Source organism: Eleginops maclovinus, chromosome 3 (assembly GCF_036324505.1).
Source record: "Eleginops maclovinus isolate JMC-PN-2008 ecotype Puerto Natales chromosome 3, JC_Emac_rtc_rv5, whole genome shotgun sequence".
Classification (NCBI taxonomy): domain Eukaryota; kingdom Metazoa; phylum Chordata; class Actinopteri; order Perciformes; family Eleginopidae; genus Eleginops; species Eleginops maclovinus.
Genome location: NC_086351.1, coordinates 12,089,565 through 12,117,132, shown reverse-complemented (window position 1 = coordinate 12,117,132; position 27,568 = coordinate 12,089,565). Strand labels below are relative to the sequence as shown.

The 27,568-nt window shown below is 39.3% G+C and overlaps 1 protein-coding gene and 1 long non-coding RNA gene across 2 annotated transcripts in view; one reads left to right on the top strand and one right to left on the bottom strand.

Moving 5' to 3' along the window:
- Positions 1–3,034: 3,034 nt before the first annotated feature.
- Positions 3,035–16,953, bottom strand: dgat1b (diacylglycerol O-acyltransferase 1b). The gene is made up of 17 exons (XM_063879899.1): positions 16,520–16,953; positions 15,637–15,724; positions 14,406–14,446; positions 13,976–14,061; positions 11,495–11,547; positions 10,930–11,035; positions 8,054–8,182; positions 7,601–7,669; positions 7,357–7,460; positions 6,909–6,947; positions 6,641–6,682; positions 6,503–6,547; positions 5,766–5,878; positions 5,349–5,414; positions 4,861–4,948; positions 4,624–4,686; positions 3,035–4,147 (listed from the first exon to the last, which is right to left on the bottom strand). Exons 1-17 carry the CDS (start codon positions 16,747–16,749, stop codon positions 3,998–4,000), a joined length of 1,512 nt encoding a protein of 503 aa, XP_063735969.1. The 5' UTR covers positions 16,750–16,953; the 3' UTR covers positions 3,035–3,997.
- The window catches only part of LOC134862160 (uncharacterized), an 80,155-nt gene continuing 68,724 nt past the window's right edge, over positions 16,138–27,568 (top strand). The window contains exons 1-2 of the long non-coding RNA XR_010165472.1: positions 16,138–16,215; positions 18,614–18,743. This is a non-coding gene — a long non-coding RNA (uncharacterized LOC134862160). The remainder of the gene's footprint in view (positions 16,216–18,613; positions 18,744–27,568) is intronic.

The following is a 27,568-nucleotide window of genomic DNA, read 5'->3' as shown; positions in this document are numbered from 1 at the left end:
CCTTAGACTTGCTGTTTAATTCACTGTCAGGCTGACATAACACAGGTTCACAGTCCGGTTCTCACATTTCACATTAAGATGACAAATCTATATATGCACACTGCGCCTGGACACGCACACAAACATGTTATTGTGGTGCCTTGGTTAGATGGCCAAATTGGTCAAAGTATTTAACACCTACAGTAGATAGATATTACTAAGCCTGGAAGATATCTTAATCATGATGAATACCACTGACCTATGACTGTTTTAAGTCATTTAACATGTAGTTTGATAAATGTCTGACTGAAACTAATGTTAGGGAGTTCAAGGTGTCTCCGTATGGACGCAGCATAGACACATGGTTAATGTAATTTACATTAGTATGATCTCAAAACAAGACATACAATTTGGGAGAAGGTGAAGTTAAGTAGTGTTTAAGATTGCGAGCGTTGGTTTGACTGGAGCACAAGGGTCCTTTAAAAAGCAGTGAGAAGAGTCAATTAAATGAATTGCTGTCTGAGAGTAAGGTCAGGATTTCTTCCTTTCAGTCTTCAAAAGGTTCTTGAAGTTGATAATGTAGATCTAGGTATAGACTACTGTATACAGCAGTACACTACAGTAGATCATTGTTGAAACAGTGGCAGTTATCCTGCCGATTTGTAGACTTTGACATGTTTGACATATTCCTATTGTAAAGGCTTAACATCTGTGTAAATGCAAGTTTACTAGTACATGTACACAAAAACCAGTGTCTGACTCAATCATTTTGGCCGACATTTAGCAACAGGAAAAATTGAAACAATATTCCTGTTCATATTTTTCAATTAATGGACTTCAACATTCTGATGAGTATTTTCTTGTATGGTAAGTTACCATACAAGAAAATACTCATTTCTGTATGGTATTTATTAATGGGATATTATGCAATGAAAACATGAGCTAAAAGTAGTTTTTTTGCACTTCTCCCCTCTGTCTAGATTTGAAGAGTACATCACTACTAAGGACACATTTGACACCACTCAGCCAATGATATCGCAGTTTATTACTTCAAGAACTCCAAGCAATACCTACAGCTTTAATCATCCACAGCAGAGAGCCATCAGCAACTCAATCCTGTCAGATCTGATAATTGACTGCAACCTGCCACTATCCATAATTGAACACCCAAGCTTTCAGCACTTTTTGACTGTAGTGGACAGCAGGTACGCCCCTGTGAGCCGCAGGACAATAACCACAAAGCTGGATGAGGTAGTGGCTGAGCGACGGATGAAGCTAAAATCAGACCTAGGAAATGCAGATAGTGTGTCGGTGACTGTAGATATATGGTCCGACAGACAGATGAGGGGGTTCTTTGGGGTAACAGTACACTGGCTGATGACTTCAGCTGATGACTCCCTCTCCTTAAAGTCGGCTTTACTGGCATGCAGCCGTTTCAAAGGATCACATACTGGTGAAAGGATTTGTGAGGAGTTTCAGCAGGTGTGTGAAGATTTCAAGCTGAGAAGGAAGTTCGACCACATTATCTGTGATAATGCGGCCAACATGAAGGCCTTCACCACCTGCTTTCCAGGTCAAGAGGAAGAAGAAGACCTAGACGATGCTGATCTGTGGAATGACCTGTCACCAGAGGATCAAGAGAGGGTTCACCTCTTTATCATGGCGAAGAGTGAATGCAGAATGCAGTGTTTTGCACATACACTGCAACTGGTCGTGAGAGATGGCCTGAAAGAGACCAGAATTGTTGGTGCAGCCATTGCGAAAGCCTCCAGGTTGAGCCACATTCTCCATACAAGCTGCTCATTCAAAGAAATGTTTGAGTGTGAGTTTGGTCAGCGTGGAATCCCTGTCTCTCACACACTCTCTCTCTCTCTCTCTCACACACACACACACTCTCTCTCTCTTTCTCTCTCACACACACACACACACACACTCTCTCTTTTTCTCTCTCACACACACACACACACACACACACACACACACACACACACACACACACACACACACACACACACACACCCTCTCTCTCTCTCTCCCCCTCACACACACACACACACACACACACACACACACACACACACACACACACACACACACACACACACACACACACACACACACACACACACACACACACACACACACACACACACACACACACACACACACACACACACACACACACACACACACACACATTCACAACATACAGTATGAGAGAGTGAGGCCTTTTTGAAGGAGTAGTGGACATAGAAGTTGTATTTGTTCAAGTTCATTCCTTCTTGCACTTCTTTGTCTTCTGTCTTTTGCAACAAATAAAAAAAAAGGACTGTCTTTTGCAACATATTGAAAAAATGGTTGTTAATAAAAGGAAGTGGTTTGCTGCTGTTCCCAAGACAAACTACTGTGTTGAGTACTGTGTCTGGTAATTATTGTTTGGTACACCAGGCCCTGTAGTCGTTCCTAGTAATTCTGATCCTGCTGGTCCTAGTGAGTATTTATAATTATTCTTTAGCCTTATATCCCCTTCCTCTATTTGTTAGCCCTTTTGTGCAAAGGAGGGCTACATAAAACTTAGGCTGCAGTCTCTTACAGTTTTAAGACGGTTGTCTTCCAGCTTATTATATTTCTATGACTTGACTTGTGACTTGCTTGACCTAAGCTATGACTTGACTTGACTTGACTTGACTCGACTCACAAAAATGACTTGGGACTTGCTTGAGACTTGAAGGTTAAGACTTGAGACTTGCTTGAGACTTGCATATGTGTGACTTACTCCCATCTCTGATGGTAACACATTAAGAGGGGTATACAATAGATATGAATGAACTCATAACAGCTGCATCATACCTGTAACTAACTCTTAAGAATAGCAACTAATGGTTACAGTTTGGTGAAGCAGCAAACACATGTTGATGTGAAATTACTTCATGTCAGACCTGTCTATAGCAGTCACATAACTGTCATGGGGAAACCCTGACTTGCATTTAAAGTCAATTTATATTGTGATGGAAAAAAACAAAAAAGACACAAAATCTTAAAATGGAGACTCAAATTGAAATCTTTGAATGTTTATTTTCAGACAACATTGTCTTTAGCTGCATGATTAGACATCATTACTTGGCAGAAGTCCATAAACCAGTGACATGAAAAAAACACACACATTCACTGATATTGCATTCCAACATTTTTCTCTGATCTACACAAAATCAATATACTGTATAGAAAATGTTGATGTGATTGTGTGCCTGTGCTGTATTATTGAAATGGCACTTTAGACATAAAGAAATACAAACAGACATGTAGTAGTCTGGCCTTTTTATAACCAACAAAGTAAAACATAATAAAAAAAGAAAGAAAATTGAATTTCTTTTCAAATCCTACCAGTATACACTCATTTTTCCACCTCACAGTAAAACCCCCCTTTGGCTCAGAAGGAAGTAGTGGGTCATTAATCTCTTTCACAACCTTTACAAAGGCACCTGAATTGTGTTGTCAACTTGACAATTGAGCCACATTATACTGTCCAAGCACACGGCTGAGGAGGAGCAAACCCTCTCTGGTAAAACGAAAGGTTTTCTGCAGTACCACATATACAACCAAAACTGTCCCAAATTGGCCATCAGATATTTTAAAAGACTATGGAAGAAAAATAACCTGAGTAAAAAAAACTGCACAAGTCACTGCGTAGAGATGTGAAGCTTTCGTACGTTACCTTGTATTGTTACAGTGCTTTTTCATAAATGAACATTTTCCACTTTAAATATATATAAAATCCCACTGTTAGCGTGTCTTACCTGTCCTCTGCTTTAAAAAAAATGTTAGGAAGAGAAAAACAATTGCAGGAAGATACAAAGTCCAAGGTGTCTAATATCAACAAACTATGATCAGGATGTGATCATTTCATTGTTGTTTCTGTGTTTGTTCCTCTGTGTGTGTGTGTGTGTGTGTGTGTGTGTGTGTGTGTGTGTGTGTGTGTGTGTGTGTGTGTGTGTGTGTGTGTGTGTGTGTGTGCACATCAGTCAGCCTCCTGTCTGTAGTGAAGGACGTAAAAGTCGTGGACGTACATCAGGACGGCGAAAGGCTGACCAATGATAATTGACATCCACACTGCAGCATTGCCGTAGTTACCACGCAGGAAGCGACCGACAAACCAGGCTAATGGAATCTGTTAAGCAAATACAAATTAAACATAGCGAGTTACTGGGGGTTTAATTACTTATTACAGACTCACATTCCTTCTGTTTGTGTATTTGTTCCTGTGGTCTATGACTCAGCACTCTCTAATGAATAATAAACAGTGAAGTCAGCAAAGACCAAGAACCACTTATACTGGCAATTGTCCTGCCATATTCCCCATGATACATCAAATATGCCCTGTCATCCTAATGAGGTTATACATTAAGTTAATGATACAGAAGACAAGGCCAAACAATGAGAACACATTTTGAAAAGTCCCACAGGAGTCAAAGGAACCATTATTGGCCTTCTCATATTAAGTATTTCATAGATGCTCAGCTACTTTTAGCTAACCAACAGTTGTTTCTTCAACCGAAGGAATTTCTCACGTAAGACCGTACAATACATTTTTGTGCGCACCCCAGGTGTCTGTCCCACATCAGTGATATGTGTGTTGAGTCTCACCTGTGCCATCATGCCTGTGAAGGCCCAAAGTCTGAACATCCTGAGTGGAATGCTCACCAAATACTGACAGAAATGGAAAAAGAAATCATTACATCAAGGAAATGTTCCCTATCAAATATACTCAGAGAAATTGCACATAAACATCTTCCTTAAGGAGGATTTTTAAGGACATACGGTGCAGTGTATTCTGTCAACAGATGTAATATAAGAAAAAGGGTTCTTGTTTTCAGCTCTTACCTCATGGAAGAAAGCTGACAAGAAGAAGACAGCTGATTGGCTGACCATTTTACTAAATCCTCTCCTCAGCAGGGGCTTGTAAAAGTGTCTGCAAGAAAGACAAAAGAACAGATGATGAATGAATATATTGTATCTGTTTGTATAATACTGATGTTGAAAAATCTTCACTCTTTTATGTGCTGCAGTTTTGCCTCCCCGACAGGAATTCAAAGTAAATAGGCTTAAATAGCATTTAATTTGCTTTGTCTTGTTTAATATAACCTTACTGCATTTGCTCTGCTGCTGTGTTAGTGACTGTGGAACTGGCTGCAGGCTGCCGTATTTATTACTAGCACTTACTCTCCAGCAGCCAGATGAATCAATTTCCAGAATACATCAGTGTGCCTTGTTAGGTCTGTCTCCCTGCATCAAACCCGCTGCTGTCGCCTATGTTCAATTCTATAAATTTCATTGCTCCCTCTCAGTGTGTGAGTGTGTGAATAACTCACCGTAGACACCACTTGTGAACAGGGATGTTCCAGTTCTGCCAGAAATATGTCACTGTCTCTGAGTTCCTGAAAGAGGAGTCAGCAAATAGAGTGTTGAAAGATTACAGGTTTTACACAATGGATGTAGGCAGTAGGATCAATATTAATGAACATGAAACGTGTGAAACCTTTATTGTCATGCAGGAAACGAGGAAGTATTTTACAGCACATTTGAGTCTTAAAATGGATTTAGTGATATAAAACAATGTTCATACATAAGGTGACTTCCTGGTCTATTAGTTTTGCAAAGTACTGACATCATCTACTAGCATACAACTTTTCATGAGTATGCTTGCAAATCCATTCTCATGCTAACACAAGCAAATAAACGGACTGCTGTATAAATGCACTGATACAAACAATCATGCAGAAACTCACCACCAGTCTTTATAGAACTGTCTGTCTCCAAAGCGCAGCAGCTCAGCGCTGAAGTTCATAGAGGAGTGGAAGAACCCATAGAAAAACATCAGCCACAACAAGTGGTTAGGAACCTGAAGAAGTGTTGGAGGAATGAAAAGGACCAAAATGAAAAAAATGTATTGAATGACTGTGAGACATTTAAGAAGAACTGTCCAAACTAACATCAAGAAGAAGCATGATGCAAAACTCAAGCATGCATCCTGACTATACTCTCATACATATTCTTGATAAATTATATACTATATAAATGGATATCTTAAATATAAAACCGATGGACTGAAAGTCATCTTGATGGTCTTTTGATCGTCTGATTATTATTAATAATAATAATAGATTACATTTTTATAGCGCCTTTCAAGGGACCGAAGGCCACTTTACAAGGTGTAAGGACAGACCAAAAACAAAGAAACAAACAAAGTAGGGCAAATAATAAAGTAAAACATAAATAAATAGCAGTAGGAGTGGAAGCAGGGGGACTGTGATGGTTTAGGGTTCAAAGACCATGGTGAAAAGGTGAGTTTTTAATGATGACTAGAAAATGTCAAGGGAGGCAGCATTGCGGATCTCAGCTGGAAGATCATTCCAGAGGGTGGGGGCAGTATTCATACTACTGTTGCAATATCACCCTTTGTGCTGGTCCTGGAATCACACATACTATTACATGTTGTATTTACTCATTTTAAGTATTCTCTTACAGCCAGTCTTAGAAGTCTCTCAGCCATCCTGGTCAGATCCATGTCCTAAAGAGAGAGGAGAGACCCTGTGATTAAAAACACATGACACCATGGTGTTTATTTTAATGACAAGCTTCACTTTCACTCTGTCCTCCTCACCTCTAGTGGCTTCATGGAACTTTGAATGATAGGGATCATCCACTGGTGCAAGAACAAGAAACAGTTTTTCAGACATGCACCATAAACTGTGAATTTTACATATCGGCATCCTTCTTTTTAAATTACTTGTTCTGGCAATTACGGAAATGTAATTAGGTAAAAACCTAAACTATGAGCTGTGAGTATAAATATTAAACTGATGACCTGATCAAATTCAAAATGAAGATGGACTAAATAAAGAATTTCACATCAGTTTTGGTTTTTGTACCTGTTGAGTGAGACCAACTAACATCTGGGTGAAGAACAGCTGAGGACAAAGACACAGATAATTAAAGTGAGTGACATGACATTAGAAAAGAAAACCAATATTTTTCTACTTTAAAGAGCTTTTTTAGCTATGTGTTTTTGCAAGTCAAAACTACAAACATGAAACACATTGTTTTCCCTTAAATAAGCAAATGACTTTAAAAGCAATTCATTATTTCCTTCACCAAAATTCAAAGCACATTCCAAGCTCTCAAAAGCTACTGTATCTAGCTTCTTGCTTTTGAGTACTTTTAGGGGGACTTTTTAAAATGACAGAGCATTCACAAAAACACCCCGAGCTCTGAGATCAGTCATTATCTGGAGAGAAGGGACCTCTCTGACAGAGCGTAGAGCTGCAGCAGAGGGGGGGGGGGTTTTCTGGCTGAAGCTGACATGAGATATTTCCTCACCATTTCAAACAGTCTCCTGAGCAGGAAACTCATGCGTATATTAGGAGAGCGAGGGAAGTTGAGCTCGTAGCACAGAGTTGGAGCAAAGACAAAGTAGTACATGTCTACAGAGATGGAGAAGAGGTCATTGTGGTAGTTAGTTAAATATGCGCGAATATCAAACGCGAAAAAGAGGTGTGGCACATGGTAGAAAAAATATCATTGATAAAGTTTCATACAAAATCTAGAGAGTTGATTTGAGTACCTCTGATGGTGAGGTTGCCAGGGTAACACACCTTGTGGTCACCTCCATTTAGGTGCTGTGCTGAGGGACCTGCCGGCAGAATGAATACAAAAACATGCGTCTCAAGTATGTGATGGGTAATGTTGTGGTATACAGAAGTATTTACAAGAGAAATACAGAGAAAATGTGATGACGTTTATGTGTGGATGATGACCTACAAGAATTTCTGTTGCATATCAAGACTTCCACAATGTATTGGGACATTCCCTGTGTGCTTAACTGTACAAATCCCAGCATACGAGGGATGTAGTATCAACTGTCTGCCATTAGATGTCACTGTAATAGCATGAGCCAGGGACAGGCAAAACATACACAGAAACTAACTGATATTAAAATTAGCTAAGAAATCTCATTAGGTATTATGTAAGTGAGTACGCTAACTAGTTCTTTTGCACACATGTTTTTGTGACTTACACGACAGCGATCTGGCCAGTTTCTTTGCCTTGACACTGCTCAGCTCTCTGCACCACAAGTTGACGTCTTTAAAGGAGTAAAGCTTTAGGAAGAGGATGGTGTGAGTCCCAACAACGAACGCACCGCCAACTGACGGAGAGAGAGAACAAGAGATCGTTTTTAACACTGTGATGTGGAGGAAGCTGTATTGGGATAAACTGATGTGCTGCCTAGACGTTCAGGTGGGAAGCAGAGATGAGGGAAAGCTAATAGATGTTAGAAAATAGTGAGGAACAATGGGGAAAGGGAATGGAGGAGGAGAAAGGGAGCAGGAAGTAAGAAAATAAAGAGGAAAACAAACAGAGAATCATCTCAGCTCAAAGTAGAGAGTGCAGGCTAACTATGCCAAGGACGTTATCATACAGTAGTCACCATGTTTATCACCCGTGTGTGTGTGTGTGTGTGTGTGTGTGTGTGTGTGTGTGTGTGTGTGTGTGTGTGTGTGTGTGTGTGTGTGGATGCCAACAACTGCTTTTTATGAGTCGATATAAAAAGATATTTGATGTTTGATAAGTAAACTCTTTTTAACGGGGGTGCTTGTAGACACACACACACACACACACACACACACACACACACACACACACACACACACACACACACACACACACACACACACACACACACACACACACACACACACACACACACACACACACACACACACACACACACACACACACACACAGGCCTAACACAGCTTCATCACTAGTAACCATATGCCTGATAGTAAAGGACCATGCTGAACAGAGAGGAGGAAACACACATACAATAATCATATACCCACACACTCATACACAGACACACAAATGAAAACTGCCTGTTGTGCCAATAGGGTGATGTGGAGGTCATTACACCTGGCATCAAACCACAGCAGATCTTATCCATTAACCATCTGTCTTTCTGGCTCTCGGCGGCTTCTAGACAACTAGATTTGCTCCAAAGACAGCTACTGTTAACAATAATAATCATACAAACAGTGAGAGGTGGAGCTTAAATGAAAAACAAAACACACATTTCTTTCAAGGATGTGCAGTATCGATAATTGTTTCAGTTTGGATCTAAGATGGGAATTCGCCATTAGCACCTGACTTAGTTATTCTGCTGTGGAGAGGACTTCTTTTTTGATCATTCATCACACTGAGAGCTGCTTGAGTACCTTCATTCAAGAAAGCTGAAAAAGTATTTGTCTCCCATAAGAATCAATACGCCTGTGCAAAGATAATTTCCCCTCATATTTACTTGATGCTCTTCTCTATCAGGAACATCAGCGAGCTTGAGGGTTTGATAATATAGACAGAAAACTTAAATAAAATAAACTGTAGAGGTTGATACCTATGTACATAAGCCCTTGGTGTATGCACAATGGTTGAGTACTGGTTGCATAAGTCAAGTGTGGTTTACTCACAGCTTAGAGCAAATTAAGGACATCAAAAGCAGGTTAAATAACGCCAGTGGAGAACAGTTTCCCCTTATCCCTACAGTATTCCTCAAAAGGAATTTAATACTATTATAAATGTAGCTTGAAATCAGATACTTGCACTCTGCTTGATGTACAATGTCTGAACACATAAGCAGTAACCTCCCTCCACACACACACACACACACACACACACACACACACACACACACACACACACACACACACACACACACACACACACACACACACACACACACACACACACACACACACACACACACACACACACACACACACACACACACACACACACACACACACCTGCCCTCTGTCATTGCCCTTCCTGTGTGAACAGCAGCGCAGAGAAGAGAACAGACAGACAGATGGACTAACTCCTTTGCCTCCCACAGAGAGAACAGATGAGAGGAGAGGAGAGGAGAGGAGAGGAGAGGAGAGGAGAGGAGAGGAGAGGAGAGGAGAGGAGAGGAGAGGAGAGGAGAGAGAGAAGAGGAGAGGAGGATATACCAACATGGGAGTAAAATAATACATTTTTTAAACTTGATGACCATTTACAGTGGGTACCAATTGCAAGATGACACAAGACACTCACTATGTGTCTCATGATTAAGGTACGGTTTGTATTGTCCTGACTAAAATTTGAGCAAAAGAGGACTGAGACTGTCCTAAAGAAATGTGGGCTAAGTATATTATGCTAATGTTGTTGGGTTAAGTGAGAAATGTGACTAACCCTTCAGCGAGTTGGATAAAAAGCCCACAAACCAGAAATATGCAGTTTTTTCATTACACATATTATTACTCCAAAAAAGAAGCACAACCTTTGCTATAACCAAAACCAAAGCACATCAGGCCACTTTTTTTTTTTTTAAAACTGGATATAATTCTGTAAATGAATCACTCACAGAACTATAGCGTACTGGTGAATCATGATCGGTTGAAAATTGCACATTCTTTATGGGTGAGTTGTGTCATTTTTTGGAGGGCAGCAATGGTTTCTGTCAGGCAGCCTGATGAAGACAGAGGAAGGTGACCCTTGGTTGACCCCGTGCTGCAAACCACACCCCTACCTTGGCATCTCTCCTCTCCTCCCTTCTCTTCTCTTCTCTTCCCCTAAGAGCCAGCTGGAAATAATCCAGTCATGACCAACTGGTCCATTACCACTAACCGACTCCAATTATTGCTCTGTATAAGATACGTCTTTTACTGCACTATCAAACTGGTCGACTGTTTCTCTGAAGGGCAAGGATGTGAATGTCCTCTTAATCTTGATCAGTTAAATTATTTCCTGCTTTATACACATGGAAACACCTTTAACTACCATTGACTGGATAATGCTTTGGCTGCATAATATATGATACTATTTTGTTCAACTACTTATCTCTATCAAAGATCTTACCTGGGGTCAAGGAGGGGACCATTAGGACGACTGCAGCAGGGAATGTTAGCATGGTTACCATGTTAATGCAATGGACCTGAAATCCCACACGTTCAGTGAATGAACCCTGGGCAGAAAGAGAGGAAAAGGAGGAGAGCAGGAGGTTTTACTATATAAAATACAGACAGGAAGGTTTACTATTTTAAACAACAACCCCCTGACAAAATGTCTTTAGTTTGTTAGCTGATGTTTTATCTTATCTTATTCTTAAATCAGTGAGTAGAAGACAGTGGCTAAATATGATTGAAATTACTGCTTTGCTTTAACACACATTTATGATAATGGTGGCCGAATTAAGTTTGTAGGATGTTCCATATTCAATCCAAAGAGATGTATGCCCTAAATGCAGATGGTGAAACTAATTTATTCATTTTACCATTTGCAGATGCGGTTGGGGAGGGTCAGTTAGTTTTAGGGAAAAAAAAAAACCCTCCTGGGAGTTATGAAAGTGCTCCAAATTCTACAGTTCAGTTAAAATCCACAGTGCTCTGATGTTTAAGTGGGGAGAGGGGGTTTCTCCACTCACCTTGGATAGCCACCTTTCTGTGTAGAGAGCCACCAGAATGAACATGTTGGACACTATCAAAACACAGTGAGAGAGAGAGAAATTCATGTCAGTTCCTCTAAACAGTTCCTTTCACACCAATAAACGTATTATTTGACAATTTATTTAATAATTATTTCCATTAATTTGATAAGATACAGGGTTTCAAGACACTGTGTACTGGTCTGTTTGTTTGTTTTAAGTTAAGCTCTACACCTGCCTCTTTAGCAAGATCCTGCTGTCTCAAACACAAACACACACACACACACACACACACACACACACACACACACACACACACGTACACACACACACACACACACACACTCTTGGATGATTAAACATCAACACCTGATGGATGAAATGAGCCGGCACTAACAGAACATATGTGTTGCACAGCACACGCCAACTGCTAGTTAGTCAGAGTGACAGGGCAAATAAATGGGTGTGCATGAAGGTGCAAACACATACTCTCATCATTTAAATCTAATAGGAAGTAAATAAAGGGGACCTTGATTTGGATTTAACAGCTACATTATCCAGATTTTTGAAAAAAGTGTGATCATTAACCAAAACCAATTTGGAGTGAAAGTAACTTTAGTGCCCCATTTTAATTGAATCCACACTTTATTATGCAATAATTGTTGCCATTAAGCCTGATTCTGCAGAAACCGTTGCTGAATTGTATGCAGATTTTTGCACCATTACTGAATGAACATAAGGACATACTGGTATGTTGACTCCTCTACTCATTACCATGCTGAACAACACCGATGGCAACATTCCGTATCTGCGGCAATTACTCCTTTTAAAGACCCTAATCAGTGCATTAGTATGTCCATCAGTTTAATCTAGAATGAATAGATGTTTAAATGTGAGACTGTTTTTATTAATCAGTCCTATCAGTCTCTCATCAACAAACTATTAACATTGCTATTTCAAATATAATTGTTTAACAGTGCAGCCATGTGTTTGTTTTTGGCACTATCAAAAGAAAAATAGGGAACAAATAATTTCCAGATTTTTTTTTTTTTAATATGATTAATCCATAAAGAAAAAGTAATGAACTAACTAATTAAAACAATAATGTCTTATTTGCAAGGAGTAAGAAAATGCTCAATCAAGTTACACAAAACTTCCGCAAATTTCATGTTTATACCACTAAAAGTGCCTCTTTGATGTAAACAAAAGCACATACACTCAGGTAAACAACCATCATTAATAGTCATATGTCAATACCAAATGTTACTAAATTCAGTAGAATTGTCTTCACTGAAAAAAGATCCCCCAGTAAAGTCAATCTGCATTTATTCAACAGGACTGTTTTATTCATTCAATTTGAACTGTTTTTATTTTATTCCTAGTTCTTCATCAAATACAAAGACAACCATCCCATTTGAAGAGCATAACACCTCATGGCACACTTCTGCTAATGTTTCTTTTAAATCTATTTTGGACACAGGCCTGTTGAGCATCTTTGACTAACGGCAACTATTGAGCCTACTTGTGCATCAAACTGCAACAAACAGCGCCATTTAGCACCTGCACAGAGCAGCCTTTGGGAGACTTTTAGGCAGCAACAGACGTAAACGACAGTGAGATACCTTACATTAGCGTCAGTTTTATTTTTTATTTAGGTCACTCACAGGGACAGTTTCCTAACTGTAAAACTTTCTAGGCTGGTTTCTAAACTTTCCCCTCTTTGCTGGGAGGCTACCATAAATTGTGGCCTTCTAATTTAATTGTTGTCTTGGTATGTGGGAGTGAGTGTGTGTTGGGCCTGCTGCAGTGACTCTCAAAGAACAGTATGACCTCTGGGAATGAGTCGCTCTACTGTCCATGCTACTGTAAGCCGACTCCCATTCCCGTCTCTTCAACATCGTCAGTTCGGGCATTAACCTTAACTCCATCCTTCTCTTCCTTTCTCCCTCCCTCTCTCCTACCCTGTGCACCACTTTATATTGTCCCTCTCTCCTCCTTCCCCACACCTTTATTCTCCCCTTTTTCTAACTCAACTCTGTTTTTCAAACCCTGCCGTTTTCCCTCTTACCAACCCTCTCTATAGACCATAAAGCACTTCATTTTCTCTTCCATTTAAAGAACCCCCCCACAGCTTTTCTCCTTTCACCCCCACTCATCTCCCTTTCTCCTCTCTTGCTCTCCATTTCTCTCACTCGCTTCCCCTCTCTGCAGCACATGCAGTGTGCAGTATAGTATATAGGGCAGGTGATTGTCCCTCTAGAGACAATGTAAGCTGCACCACTGCAGACTTTCACTGCGATATACCATAAAAAGAAATATGCAGAAACCTTTGAAAATGGTATGTGCCTGTGTGCGTATCAGAAAAGTGAGAAAACACTTTAGCAACACAAGTTTAGCAATTAATCTTTTGATTGAATAAATACAAACCATTTTGAACTCAAAACTAGGATTTTCTTCGTGTTTCGAAGTGTTTGTACTTACCGATAACAAGGCATGCTGCTGGCCAGCTGTACGGATCCTTCACAAACAAGGAAATCACCTGAATAGGGTCCACCAGAACACCGTACCTAACAAACAACAACAAAGAAGAAAAAGACAAATCCATATTAAAATATTATGTATTAATTGAACCTTTGAACCTGTGCACTCTAGGACAGATATCAAAAATGTCTGTGATTAATTAAAGAAATCTGTACAAAGTAAGGATGATCATTTTTAGGGAAACCTTGTTCTTGGTAAGTATTATTTTAGATTACACTTACTGTGTATTGCTCCCAATTTTGTTACAGCAAAATGTTAACAAGATTATCTTTATCATTTCCATCATTAACGCCACTGAAATATCTTACAAAGGCCACACTGGGTACAGGCATAATGTATAAGAAAAAGACAGGGAAACCAATGAACTCACCTTAGCAGGTTTTCTAAGAAGAGGCGAGCATTACTCAATACCTGTAACACAAGGCAATAATTAAAAATGTTTATCAGACTGTCCCTCACACTGCACGTTTTTCCATAATAACCTTTGTATGTTTCTTAATTCCTGTGCTTTTAATTCAATAAATGAATATTTTCACCTCACCTCGCTTTCTGTTGCCCCCCTCTCCCTATATCTGATCTATTTTCTCTCCTCTACATATTTCCACTCCTCCTCCCCAAATTCTTTTTTTATCTCTCTTCCTCTCTCTGTCTTTCTAAATGGATTGTAATATCCCATTAACCAGCACAAAGGCTCTATGACTGGGGATTGGACAAGTTCAGTGAGAATGGAGAAAAAAACCTCCTGCATGAACAAAACAATGATCTGTTTTCAAAGCCTGGATTAACAGAAGGGTTAGCCTTGTCTTATTCTCTCTCTTACCCCCGGCACAGGAAGAGGAGGAAGAGCAAGATGTTGAGCTTTACATTAACTTGTTGTCAATGTTCAATTGTTCTTGCACGTAATTTAATATTTTAAGAAAATTCACATTTAAAAAGAAAACGGTTATGATGGGCTTTCTCAAACCAAGCAAACTCAATAATTATTTGTGTTGTGATAATTTGATGAGTCTTTGTGTCAAACACAACCTCTTGATAAGATGGTGGAGGCTTCTTTATTTGATGTCATTTTGACATATTTGAATGTATTAATCCATGCCAGTGGATTGCATTGTTCTCCTTCTATTTACAGATTAGTAAGAATAAACAGGATAATAACTGATTAGAACAAGACTACTTACATTATGTAAGGGCATATTTGTTGTTTTACTGGTACCATGTTTTCACTTATTATGAATAAAGTAACCAAATAACTTAATTTAACTTGTAAAAATAAGCTAAACTGTGCTCAAACTAATTATAATTATTGCATCCATATTCTCATTATTATTGAAAAAAACATTTAAATCATCCTGGTGTGATTTTGTGCTGAATGGGACCAAACAAAGTCATGTTCCGAAGAAGACCTTGGCATCACTGCATCAACTTATAGCATATTCAAAACGGCGTTTAACAAATATTGCAGCTGCTGTGGATTTTGGGATATTGAACTAGTCCATATAACAATTTCGGAAAAATATCAAATAATTGTTCAGCCCTTTCCTGGTGTGACATGGCTTTAGTGTTGTATTTATATGAACCATACATTTCGAATGCACACTTACCAGCATAACCACACACCAGTTTAGGATTCCTCTGTAGTTACTGTAACCACTGGCTGAACTCAACAGAGACTCCTGTGTTTTATGACAGCTAATGAAAGAAAACAGATAGATTAATAGTTGAAGCAATGAATATCATGAATAGCTTAAGATTAAAAAAAAAAACAACATTCACTCAAGAATCTACTATGAATGCAACAAAAAAATAAACTGTTGAACCTGCACGTGTATCCTCTAGATTTGCTGTCAGTAAGAAAGGAAAGAATGGAAGATGGAAATACAAGCCTAACACATTAGGCTTTATTAACACTAGGGTACGCCCAATAAATACAAATCCTGTTGCAGCTGTCATACTACTTTTATTACAAAGCACCAAAATAAAGTATTATACTGATTTATTGCTAATAAAGGACTGATTTAGTCCTTAGTCGGTTCATAGGGTATAAATTACATTACATAAAAAGCCTTTGGGGGTTTAAGCTTACCCACAATTCACCCTGTTCCTGGGAGCACTATCGGATACGCCCCTAATCAATGACGCGACCGCAGTGACAGTAACTAGTGTAACGCTGGCCATGCAGGGTAAGTGATTAAGTGTGTTATCTGCTAAGAAGCACTAACAATGGGGTTAAAGTATGAATAAAAGAGCCTCAAAACAACTGGGCTGGTTCAGAGCGACCTCAAACGACCCTGACCAACGTTTAACCCCTCACTGTTTGCTGCATTCAAACTAGTTCAAAAGTCATGCTGACTATAGGACGGTAATACAAGTAAATTGATGTGAATATAACGTCAGTCGTCAGCCCTTTGAAGTCTAACGTTAGGTGTATATTAAACTAAACTTTCGTCGGACTAAACATCAGTTTGTTTTATAGAGTTAACTCACCTCATTCTCTCACTTATGTCGTTCGTGCGTTTAAGTTTCTCAGTCTTTGATTTAGACCGGACTGTTTCTACTAAACGGTCTCGTTTTCCCAGGCCATTGTCTCTTCCAAAGTCAGCGGTCACTGAGCTCTGGGATCCCGCAGCAGACTTCCCATTCATCGGCTGCATACTTGCACCCAACCCCGCCGCGAAAGTCGCCCTTCTTCTCAGAGTCGCGTCCGAGACACCCATACTGACAGAGTAAAACAACAACTTTAAACCAACTTAAAGTTAAACTCTACGGCGTATTTCCGATTGTAGCATGCCTGCTGATCATAGCGTAGTGTGGCATAGAGGAGGGAAGTGAACTGGCTGCCAAACAATCCGCCCAAAACTCAAATATCCGTTCACTAACATGGAGGTAGGAGTTTATGGATGACGCCACACGGAGTTGCAGCAAGTGGCTGTAACTGGTTAGTTGTCAGGCTAACTTGCCTGTGATTAGCACACTGCAACTGACCGTTGAGTCAGATTCTCAGGGTTTCTTCAATGCAGAAGTATGAAGAAGCAATAAACGTCAGTCTACTTGTTTTGGCTAATCCCGTGAAAAAAGCAAATACTGTAGTTGTGCTTCCTGCCAGCTCACAAGGGCCTGTGCGTTTGATGCTTGCCAAATGCCAGAAGAATATGATATAATAGGTGAGAAAATAACATCTCAAGGTCCATACTTCCATACCACTGAGACAGACATGCAGATGTGTCATTAAATACTTATAATCTTTTTTTTAAATCCCCAAATTCGGCTTATACTGTAGCCTACTCTGATTTATTATTAATGGTGCATTACATGTTTAGCAATGATCTAAAACAAATAAATATGCTTCTGCTACTTCTGTAAGCAAACTGAAGTGGGTTAAAGTGGCCTTTCACAGGAGGAATGTAAAATCTCGAGTTACAACACGCTCCATGGTTTTACAAAGAATGGAAGTTTATATGTTTCAAATGGAGGGCAAAGCCTTTCATGATACTAGTATTCAGTGTGTTTGGACCAGTGGCCTTTTTTTTTTTTTGATTTGTCAGCGGATATCACAACACTGTTACGAAGTAGATATCTCAATAGTGGGTTCTTTTAAATGGAGTGTTATGATTAACTAACATCTCAAAACACCAAAGAAACAACTGAACCTGAACAAAGTCTAGCTATCTACCAGTTTTGAGTAGATAGATCATATCTGAGCTAGGTCTGGTAATTCAGAACCTGACAAGCTAAGGATGGCCACATCAATAATTAAACCCTTTATGACTAAGCAAAAATGCATTGTGTGTTTCTCTTGTTCCAGCCATAGACTCTATTTTTTCCCCCTCCACAGCTGCCAAACGTTACATGCTTTATTCCAGATTTACCCTAACTAAGAAAAGTAGGTTTCTACTTTTCACCCATTCATAGTTTTGCAGTGCATAATTAGCATTACAGCCACACTGGTCCACTTGTGGGAAAAATATGGACTGTTATTCTTGTAAAAATATATACCGGTACCTCTATTTTGATAGTATTACTGAAGTACTTCAGTGAACTAGGATTTCAATTTTATTTCTGTGAGGCTGAGCAAACCGGATAATTACACAACATCCTATAGGTTGCTTATTGTGTAAAGCAGCCAACAGACTCTCTGAAATGTTTCATTTAATGAGAATGCCCTTTCTGTCTAATCTAGCTCTGTGTACTTATCCAATCTGTGGTGGAAACTGATCAGTGGCATTGATCCAGCGTTATCAGTCCTTACTGTCCATAAGGTTGTCTTTTAGAGTAATGAACCTGTCCGCTGTTGCTGGGATAAGAGACCTTGCAAGCAATCAATAGGAAACTTATGACTATTTGTTTTAACTCCTCCCTGAACTACAGTGTTTTCCCCAAACCATTTAACTATATTAAGCTCAATATCAACTGTTTTCTTGTTTTTATCCGTCTTATTTTTTCTTTTGTTTGTGGTGACTGTACATGATGTAAAACTGGTTTGATGATGAAGTCTTACTGGAACAAAGAATAGCATAGCTCCTCCAGAGTTTCAGCATTTGACTGGTGTATTTTCTAACAACTGGTTTTAATCTTTCTCAGGGAGGCAGTCTGATATTCTATTGAAGAGAAGCCTCAGTAGTGACGATGCAACATGATCACAGAATTTGTATCAGCCTGCGCTGCAAGCCAGTAGAGGGAGTCCAAGACTTGAATCGTTTTTACCCATTCGGTGAGTCATGCCATTGTATTGTGTCTCATTGGAGGGTCCCAGTTGAACAACCTGAAGTATGTTTAATGCCCTTGTGATAAGTCATATATTTTTTACTTATCAGATACTGCATTCATGAATAAATTAGTATCAATTAGTATCAATGTGACTTGTTTTCATGTTTTGATTTTAATACAGGGGTGCTGGGAAAAAAAAAGTTCAAATGATGAAAAGAACTTCTCTGTATTGTACTGCAGTGGCCTCTCTGTTGCGTGCAAGCCTGCTAATGCTCCATAGATGAAGTTATTTTTGATAACAGCTAGACATTTAAAATTTAGAGAATAAGAGGTTTTACTTATGCATTATTCATGTTTACTGTGGAGCCGGAAAATGGAAGCTTTCTACGCAGGATCTCTGTCTGAAGTGCGAGAGGCCACTAAGAACACAAACTTTTTTCACGTCTTTCGTTCTGCCTCCCGCTATAGAAAAATGACCTTTACATGACCTTACCCCTCTCTAATTCCCTTTTTAGTACCTCTTTTACATTATCTGTCTGTCAGGATACACTACCTAAACATTTTACCGGTATGAGATGCTTTGAACATGTTATTTAGAAACCCAGCCATTCATTGGTGGCATAAACAGCTTACTGGGGGCTCTTTGCAGATCAAGTTTTTCTTTAACATGAAAGTCTGAAAATGGTTTCCTTATTTTTTATGCCGCCACCAAAGAGTTGGCCATAGGTATTTTTCTTGTGATCGGAATATCAGAGCAACAACTTGAAGGAATTTGTTAACTTGGCGTTAATTCTATAATAATTGTCTTACTGCGGAAAGTTGGAATCAAACTGTAGTACAAACTATCACTGTATGCCATTCTATTAAGCTTTTCTTTAATAACAACTCTATAAAAAATGCCCAAAACTAAGAGTTATCATGGCAGGGGTGTCCACATTCTTTTGGCCACACATGCATGTGTATCTATCAACTCTGTTTCTGCACCTTTCAGTAGGGTAACATGTTTACATCACAGGCTGCCTAACCCGTGCTGGCACTTGCTCAAGGCTAGGTGGGAGAGGAAAGAGAGAAAGACTGTGTGATTGAAAACACAAGATATAAGGCAATAGATGTCGAAATGAAAGATAAAAATAGAGACGAGTGAACAAGAGAAAAAGAGCAAGATGAGGGGGGATACAAAGAGAAAGAGAGAGGGGGAGATCTCACCTTCTATCCCTCTGAATATCTCCCTCCCTCCATGTGGAGAGGCACGGGGAGGGAGAGATAGTGTTTGCCCTTGCAGGTTGTAATGAAGCTGTGGAAGGATAGATGACTCACTTTAACACAGGCAGAAGAGAAATACACACTCCAACATCACTCAGCTGTCGTGTGTGTGTGTGTGTGTGTGTGTGTGTGTGTGTGTGTGTGTGTGTGTGTGTGTGTGTGTGTGTGTGTGTGTGTGTGTGGGTGTGTGTGTGTGTGTGTGTGTGTGTGTGTGTGTGTGTGTGTGTGTGTGTGTGTGTGTGTGTGTGTGTGTGTGTGTGTGTGTGTGAGCGCATCTGTGCGTTTGTGTTGGTGATGTTTGGAGAGTGACAATAGAGACTAATGCTGATTATAAAGGAGACTGGATGGAGTGATAAAGGTGTCAGTAGATGGATAGACGGTGATAGAGAGGTATGTGCTCTGCCATGCATGCACAGCCATGTGTGTGTGTGTGTTTGTGCATGCACCAGTGCCTGTTCATGTTCTTTTTGCATGTGTGAGCACATACATCTGTGAGCAGATATAAGGCATGCAAGTTTGCTCTTTTCTGTGTAAATGTGGAGCCTTGCATTAGTAAATGAGGCACCTATCTGTTCATGCACCTGTGAGTGTGTATATGTGTGTGAGAAAGAGAGTGCATCATGGAGAGACAGATAGAGGCGTCATCACGCTGTTAGAGGGCTTTGCACCACGTCAGCACTTCTACAGTTCAGCCAAGGACTCCTGCACAACTGTCCATCCATCTCCACATGTCTGAGGGAGGGAAAGGGTGAGGGCTGGAGAGAGAGGGATGGACTTCCTGGTAGAAGACTGGAATCAGGAGCAGGATGGGAAAAGGGTAGATGGAGGAATAAATGATAACAAACTTCCTCTTTCAAGGACCCTGGAATAAATCTGCTGCGTGTTTCAAACAGAGCATTTACCAATCACAAGCACAGTTATCCCATCCAGATCATGGTCCACTCCAGTGCTCTGGTCGTTGCGGCATGCTGTATTGCTGCACTCAACCTTCCCTGCGCAAAAATAGCCACAGAGCCATTTACATTAGCTTTCTTATAGAGGAATAAGGTTCTCAGGATAGAAGAACTACATGGTAACTTCCTGTTTTCTGATATATGGGAAGTCTTTCCCTTCATGCTTAATCCCAATTCACTCTGGACATCTTTCTATATTATGTAAAAAAACAGGCCCTCTTATGAACTCGTGTTTCTGCGCCTTTTAATTATTTAGTTTATTTATTAGTGTGCATTCAGGTTATTCAGTGCATCTTCTTCCTTTGCAATAGAAAGAGTCACAGCCAGTCAGTAAACGTTGTGCTCTCTAGTCAGCTTCAGCAGTTTTCCGATTAACAAATTACAGAAATAATTTTTACAGCACTTTCACAGGATAAAACATAGTTGGTCAAATACAATGCTGGCCTTATTTCACCATTAGGATATGCCTTGATAGAATATAAAGAAAACCCTGTTCATACAGTATGTGTTGAATGGCTTTTCTTTCATAGCGCCCTGTGAGGTGAAACACCTGTGTCTCATTGGTAAACACACGATCTAATGCTGAAAAAGTTTTCAGTTTGAATAAATGAATCACAACCTGTCATGTTATCTCTAAACCCCCACACTCACTGTCATGAAGAGTTGTATTTTATGAAGAAATATGGCAAAAATATTAAACTCAAAGAATAATATATCATGTAAAGGTTACAATCAGAGCGGTTTACAGCTGTTGTGATATTCACTGGACACATTAAAGCAGTAGGCAGAGTTTAATGCCACCTTAAATAGTTTGACCGGCTTCAGAATATTAAAGGGCACAAGTAGGAGTTAGACAGAGAGAGCTGAGAGGGACAAGACAGTTTGTTTTCATCCACATGCAGTGTGTGTGTGTGTGTGTGTGTGTGTGTGTGTGTGTGTGTGTGTGTGTGTGTGTGTGTGTGTGTGTGTGTGTGTGTGTGTGTGTGTGTGTGTGTGTGTGTGTGTGTGTGTGTGTGTGTGTGTGTGTGTGTGTGTGTGTGTGTGTGTGTGTGTGTGTGTGTGTGTGTGTGTGTGAAGCAGACCATGTTTAACAGTTGGCCCCGGGAAATGTCATTTACCACTCGCTATGTGAGCGTGATGTAAAATGGAAATTATTTTGTGTGAGACAGAATGGAGAAGCTTTTTATCTGTTTCATTTGGGGCCTCAGTGTTTTCCGTTCCGTGAAATAGGTGAGTTTGTACTCTCCGACTAAAGACATTTCATCAGATCTGGTTTCAGTGGAGAGACCTTCAAACCTACATGCTGTGTGAACTTGGGATCCATGCAGGAAAAGAAATGGAATAGGTTGGGTGAGAATGTTTTTTGGATGAGAGATCTAGGATAGATTCATCATGGCTGCCTCATGGGGTTGCTTTTTGCCATTTAACAGCAAAGTGACTATAACTGATTCAGATCAACCCTCACTAATACATTTACTGACACTACAAAGATCCATAAAGCTAAGGGGAACTCTGGTTTCTCACTACGAGCAACAACTTTAACATACAGTACAGGTCAATGTGTGATACTTGCACATAACATAATTGGTCATAGCTGCTTTAGTGTTATTCAATTACAATATTTCAAAAGGTCAAATGTATCACTCCTTTTAAAGTCTAAATCATGAAGTACTTTGTTACAATAGCTGTCGGTTGCCTATATTTCCTTAGGCACCATTTATGCGCATGCACTGGAACTGGTTTCACCTTTGTATGATGCATGTGTGTGTTTTAATGTCAGTATGTGGTCCTGGAGACAGCAGAGAGGTGGTTTTGAGCACTTTGCCAGCTGATTATATGTCTGTGGCATATATTTTGCCAACCTGATGGCAAAATATATGAGTCTGGAACGTTGACAGGCGTGTAGTTGAGTTGAGTTGATCAAACAGAAGGCTGGGTTTAAAGATGGGTGTTGTCCGAGGTAGGATGCAGAAGTAAGGGACTGTTGAATTTAACCTGCTAAAATCTACATTCACTGTTGTTTACGCACGCACACACACACACACACACACACACACACACACACACACACACACAACCCTGGGAATACGGCAGAACTGAAGATCGTTATAGGTGACAATTCTCGCGCTCATTATTTTATACTTGTGAATGTTTCAATGTGGTGTCACATATGATGTCATAATGTCTTTCTTTTGCTTCTTTCGCTGTCAACTGTGGCACTTTTTCCATGAATGCATCAACACAGGAAAACGTGATTTTAATGGGATTGACTCTGACTCAATTTAATGGAATATCTCACACAATGAGTGTCCTTAAAGAAAAATAAAATATATATGTTCATATAGATACAGGAAATGAGAAACATGCTAAACATGGCCTCCGGTGGTGACAGGCAAATTAACCATGTGTACTGTAGACTGTTTTTCCACCATGTGTCAAGTGTGTGGTGATGCAATAACTGACTGAAATCAAAAATACTTTAGGGGTTTCAGGAAGTTCCAGAAAGCTGGGAAAATTCAACTGAACTTAATATCATGTGCCTATACTTACGCCCATTTCTAACTCATCAATTGAACTGCAGCATGATTATACTCAATGATATTTTGAACCGATAAAACATTTTTAAAATTTAGAATATATGGTTAGTATGTTTAAAACCTTCATAGTTTATTAAAGACTTTGAAGCAGTTTTCCCCAGAGTCACATACCAACTCTATGAGGGAACAAACAACACTCCAATCAACTTGTCAACTCCATATAATTGTCACTGAAAAATCAGCACCCATTAACACTGCAAACTCTACACAGGATGGTGATTTGTTAATTTGTGACCCATATTAAAACTCAGATAATCTGATTTACTAAAATCTTGCAGTTTCCTCCTCCATTAAAACTGGGGCTTAAAATGTGAGGCTACAATGCTTACACTTCAACCTTTGTACAGGCAGTGATAATATCTCCCTTTATCTCCTAAACACATGGGTTTGTGACTTCAAAAAAGGGAAACAAGTACAACTGTTGTGTTTTTTGTCCTCAAAGGGTGCTCAAGGGTAAACTGTTGGAAATGGGAAAAGCGAAGAAAGATGGAGATTCTAAGGGTTACGAGAAGAGAGGCGAGATGTCCTTTAGTCACGGGGTTATGAAGCATTTTATCACAGACTTTCACTGAATCTGCAGCTCCTCTGACATTATCAACCTCACACTTTGTGAAAGCAAAACTCTATGAACAACCGCAACACTGCACTCCTCAAACGCCTCAAACATTTGCACATTCCAACCATTTTGTAGCCAAATGTCTTTGTATGCTAATCAGGGATCAATTCTGTTTTTGATGAAAGAAAACGTGTAAGTTCAGTGGCGGTCTGCTGTTGCTTACATTACAGCTTCATAATCAAATGCTTCCCTCACTCTGCACTGTGTCTTACTCTGAGCATTAATGGAGGAATAAATTGAAGTGCTGAGACTTCAGTAAACAATTATGATTTATCTTTTGCGCATTATTACACACACACACACACACATACACACACACACACACACACACACACACACACACACACACACACACACACACACTTTTGTTGTTGTACAGATTGTGTGTGTTTTTCGCTGGTGTATGTAGCCAGACACACAGTTTTTAAAGCGTGTGTGTCTCGTCCCTTAAGGACTCTGGAGCATTTTGCTCAAACAATTCTGATGCAATTCACCTCAATTCAATGATTTTTCCACTCTCAGCTCTTTTGTAATTACACACTTTTCACTGCAGACTCAAATTAATTAAACTAGATCTTCTGTTGTTGTCTGCCCTCTCGCCGGCTGATGATAAATCCCATCTCCATCCAGTGATGCAGTGGAGGTTGTGGATATATTGTGACTCTCCCATTATCCATACAGTGAGTTATTGGTCATGAGGTTGATAAATGGTTATAGGACAGCTTTATCCAGCAGTGTTAGTCAGAAGTGTTGGCACAGCTTAAGTACTTGCGTTGTCAGTGCTAATACAATACAGCTGTACACGTGAATGTTGCTATGGAACTGTGCCAATGTTTTCATTCATTTCTCCAGCAACGTCTCATACCTCTAAATGACTATAAAAATAAACATTTGGTATGGCTACAGCTAACTATAATGTTTAATAATCCATCAATTTACCTATATTTTCATGATTTTTCTTTTTAAAATAATAAAGATAATGAACAATGGGAGCCATTATTACTGATAAACTCCAGCATGTCAGCATGGTTAGTTTTTAATTCGTTTTTAATTTAATACTGCTGATTTCAAGACTAGCGTGGATATGGATTTATCATTTAAAAGAGTTCAAGTCTATAATTGTTGCGTGTTTTATTATTATAAATGGTAGCGTAAAGTATACTGAATATAATGTATATTTTAAAAATGGTTTGCCTTTGTGATAAATTGATTATATTCAACAGATTCATATCTGCAAACGAAAGGCAGGCATCGTTATTAGGTCAGCAGCCATATAGAGGTAAATAATGCAAAAATATGGTAATTGTAAACATATGGGAATATAAACTCTACAAGGAATAATAAATACGTCATATTATCTTTATTGTTATTTTCCCACATTATCAACTGGATATGATGTATTTCCATGGTTATCCATGTCGGCATCAACAAATACATCCAGTCTAAGCATGTGTTGATGCGGCTGTGTTTGCGTTAATGAAGGCAGAAGATGGTGTTTATTTGGGGCTGCTTAATTAGCGGCAACGGTAATGAAGCCACATGGGACACAGCGTCGGTATCTGGACGGCCAGGATAGGAAGATTATTTAGACTTGATTTGTCCAAGAAGCCCTTCCTTTTTACTCACTAAACAAGCACAGACACAATACACACAGAACACAAAAACACACACACACTTCCTGCTCTTGATCTGCTGCCAAAAGAGGTGTGTCCCTGAAAACTTTGTGTGTTTTATGCGCATGTTTGTTTATCCCTTTGTATTGAAATGTTTGTGTGTTTGTACACTCGTGCATGATAGCTATTTGAAGTGGAGCTACCAGGGGCATAGCAGGGATTATTTGTCGTCTCTTTATGAAGGGTTAGTTGATTGAGCTAACGGCTTGAAAATCTGCAGGAAATTAATTTCTTCTTTCATTTAAGTGTCCCATTAAATATGAACCAGCTGGGAATTACCTAAATCCTATCACAGTAAAACGTAAATGTTAAATAAATTGTAGTGATTTATTTATATTTGCTGGTAACAACAAAGAAACTTGCTTTGACATTAAACACAGTAAAAGACCTCAATCATTGAAATTGGTCCTGGGAGATGCAGGAAGTTAATTTATGAACAGCAGCATCACACTCCACGCCTTTGTGGGTGTTCAGAATAATGAGGATTGTTAAAGTAAACTTCTTTATTGCAGAAATAGAAAAACTTCTCTCTTCCAGTGTGTGTATTTGTGTGTCTGTGTATGTTGTCCCAGGGAAAATGCCAATTTCAGTGTTTCAACTGACGCAGGCTGACAGTGAAGGAGCAGAAACTGACAACACTTTCTGCCTCTCTCTCATACACACACACCTAGCCACACAGACACACTACTGTTTGTTTTCATTCTCCTTTAATTTTCTCCCCTCTAGTTTCCTCCATACTCCTCTTCGCTCTTTCACTCTATTATTTTCTTCTGCCACATCCTCCTCCTCCTCCTCCTTTCCCTTCCCATTATTGCCTCTACTTTCTCCCCTCTTTTTAACCCTTTTCTTCTTTGTCTCATCTTTTTCCTCCTCCTCCCCTGCCTTATCCAAATGACTGAATCTCTTTCTCTTATACAGTAATAAGAAGAGCACCGAACAGGTGGCCTTAAAAAAATGAAAGGTGTTTATGATTTTCATTAAGGCTGGTTTTCTTTACCTCAATCAGTAGACAGTTTTCAGAGTTAAAGTTAATGTATCAAACAGCATGGCCGTGATGCTTGTAATTTAAGTTATGATGACGTTCGGTCTTTCTTCTTCTAAGTAGTGTGGTAACCTTTCTAGACTTCTGGACTGTGATATGAAAAAAGAAACAGAACTGTAAACTGAATTGTATTATTCTTTATCTAACCGTGAAAGTTACCAGCAAAGATAATGTTAAAGTTTAACAACAAGGTCCCATGCCTTATATGAATGAGCATTAGCAATAGTGTTGCATCATTTTCCTTTGTTCTGATTTTATTTGGCATAAAGTTTGTTGTTGTTGTTGTGTTTTGTCTCAGTGTAATTACTTTCATTAATAATATGCCTGCACGGATCATTTATTTTCTCAGCACCAAGAAACTCCATTGAGACACGGATAATTTCACAGATGTTTAGTTGTTTTTCAACCCCTTTAATCAATATATCAATCAGTCGGACTGCATCTCTCTTATAGATCACAGCGTTGTATTTCAGCTGTATTGAAATAAGAGCTTGAATAAAAGGCTTTTAAGTTTCCTTCAAAGTGTCCAGCGAATCATGAAGGCAACTTCACGATACTATACATCTCTGTCTGCATAGGAACCATGATTCTGTGCCAAGGTTTATGTGGATGATATCTTAAAGTGATTTACAGCCCTCTATCCGCTGCTGTAAAAATCCATGAATCATCAAAGTTTGATTTTATT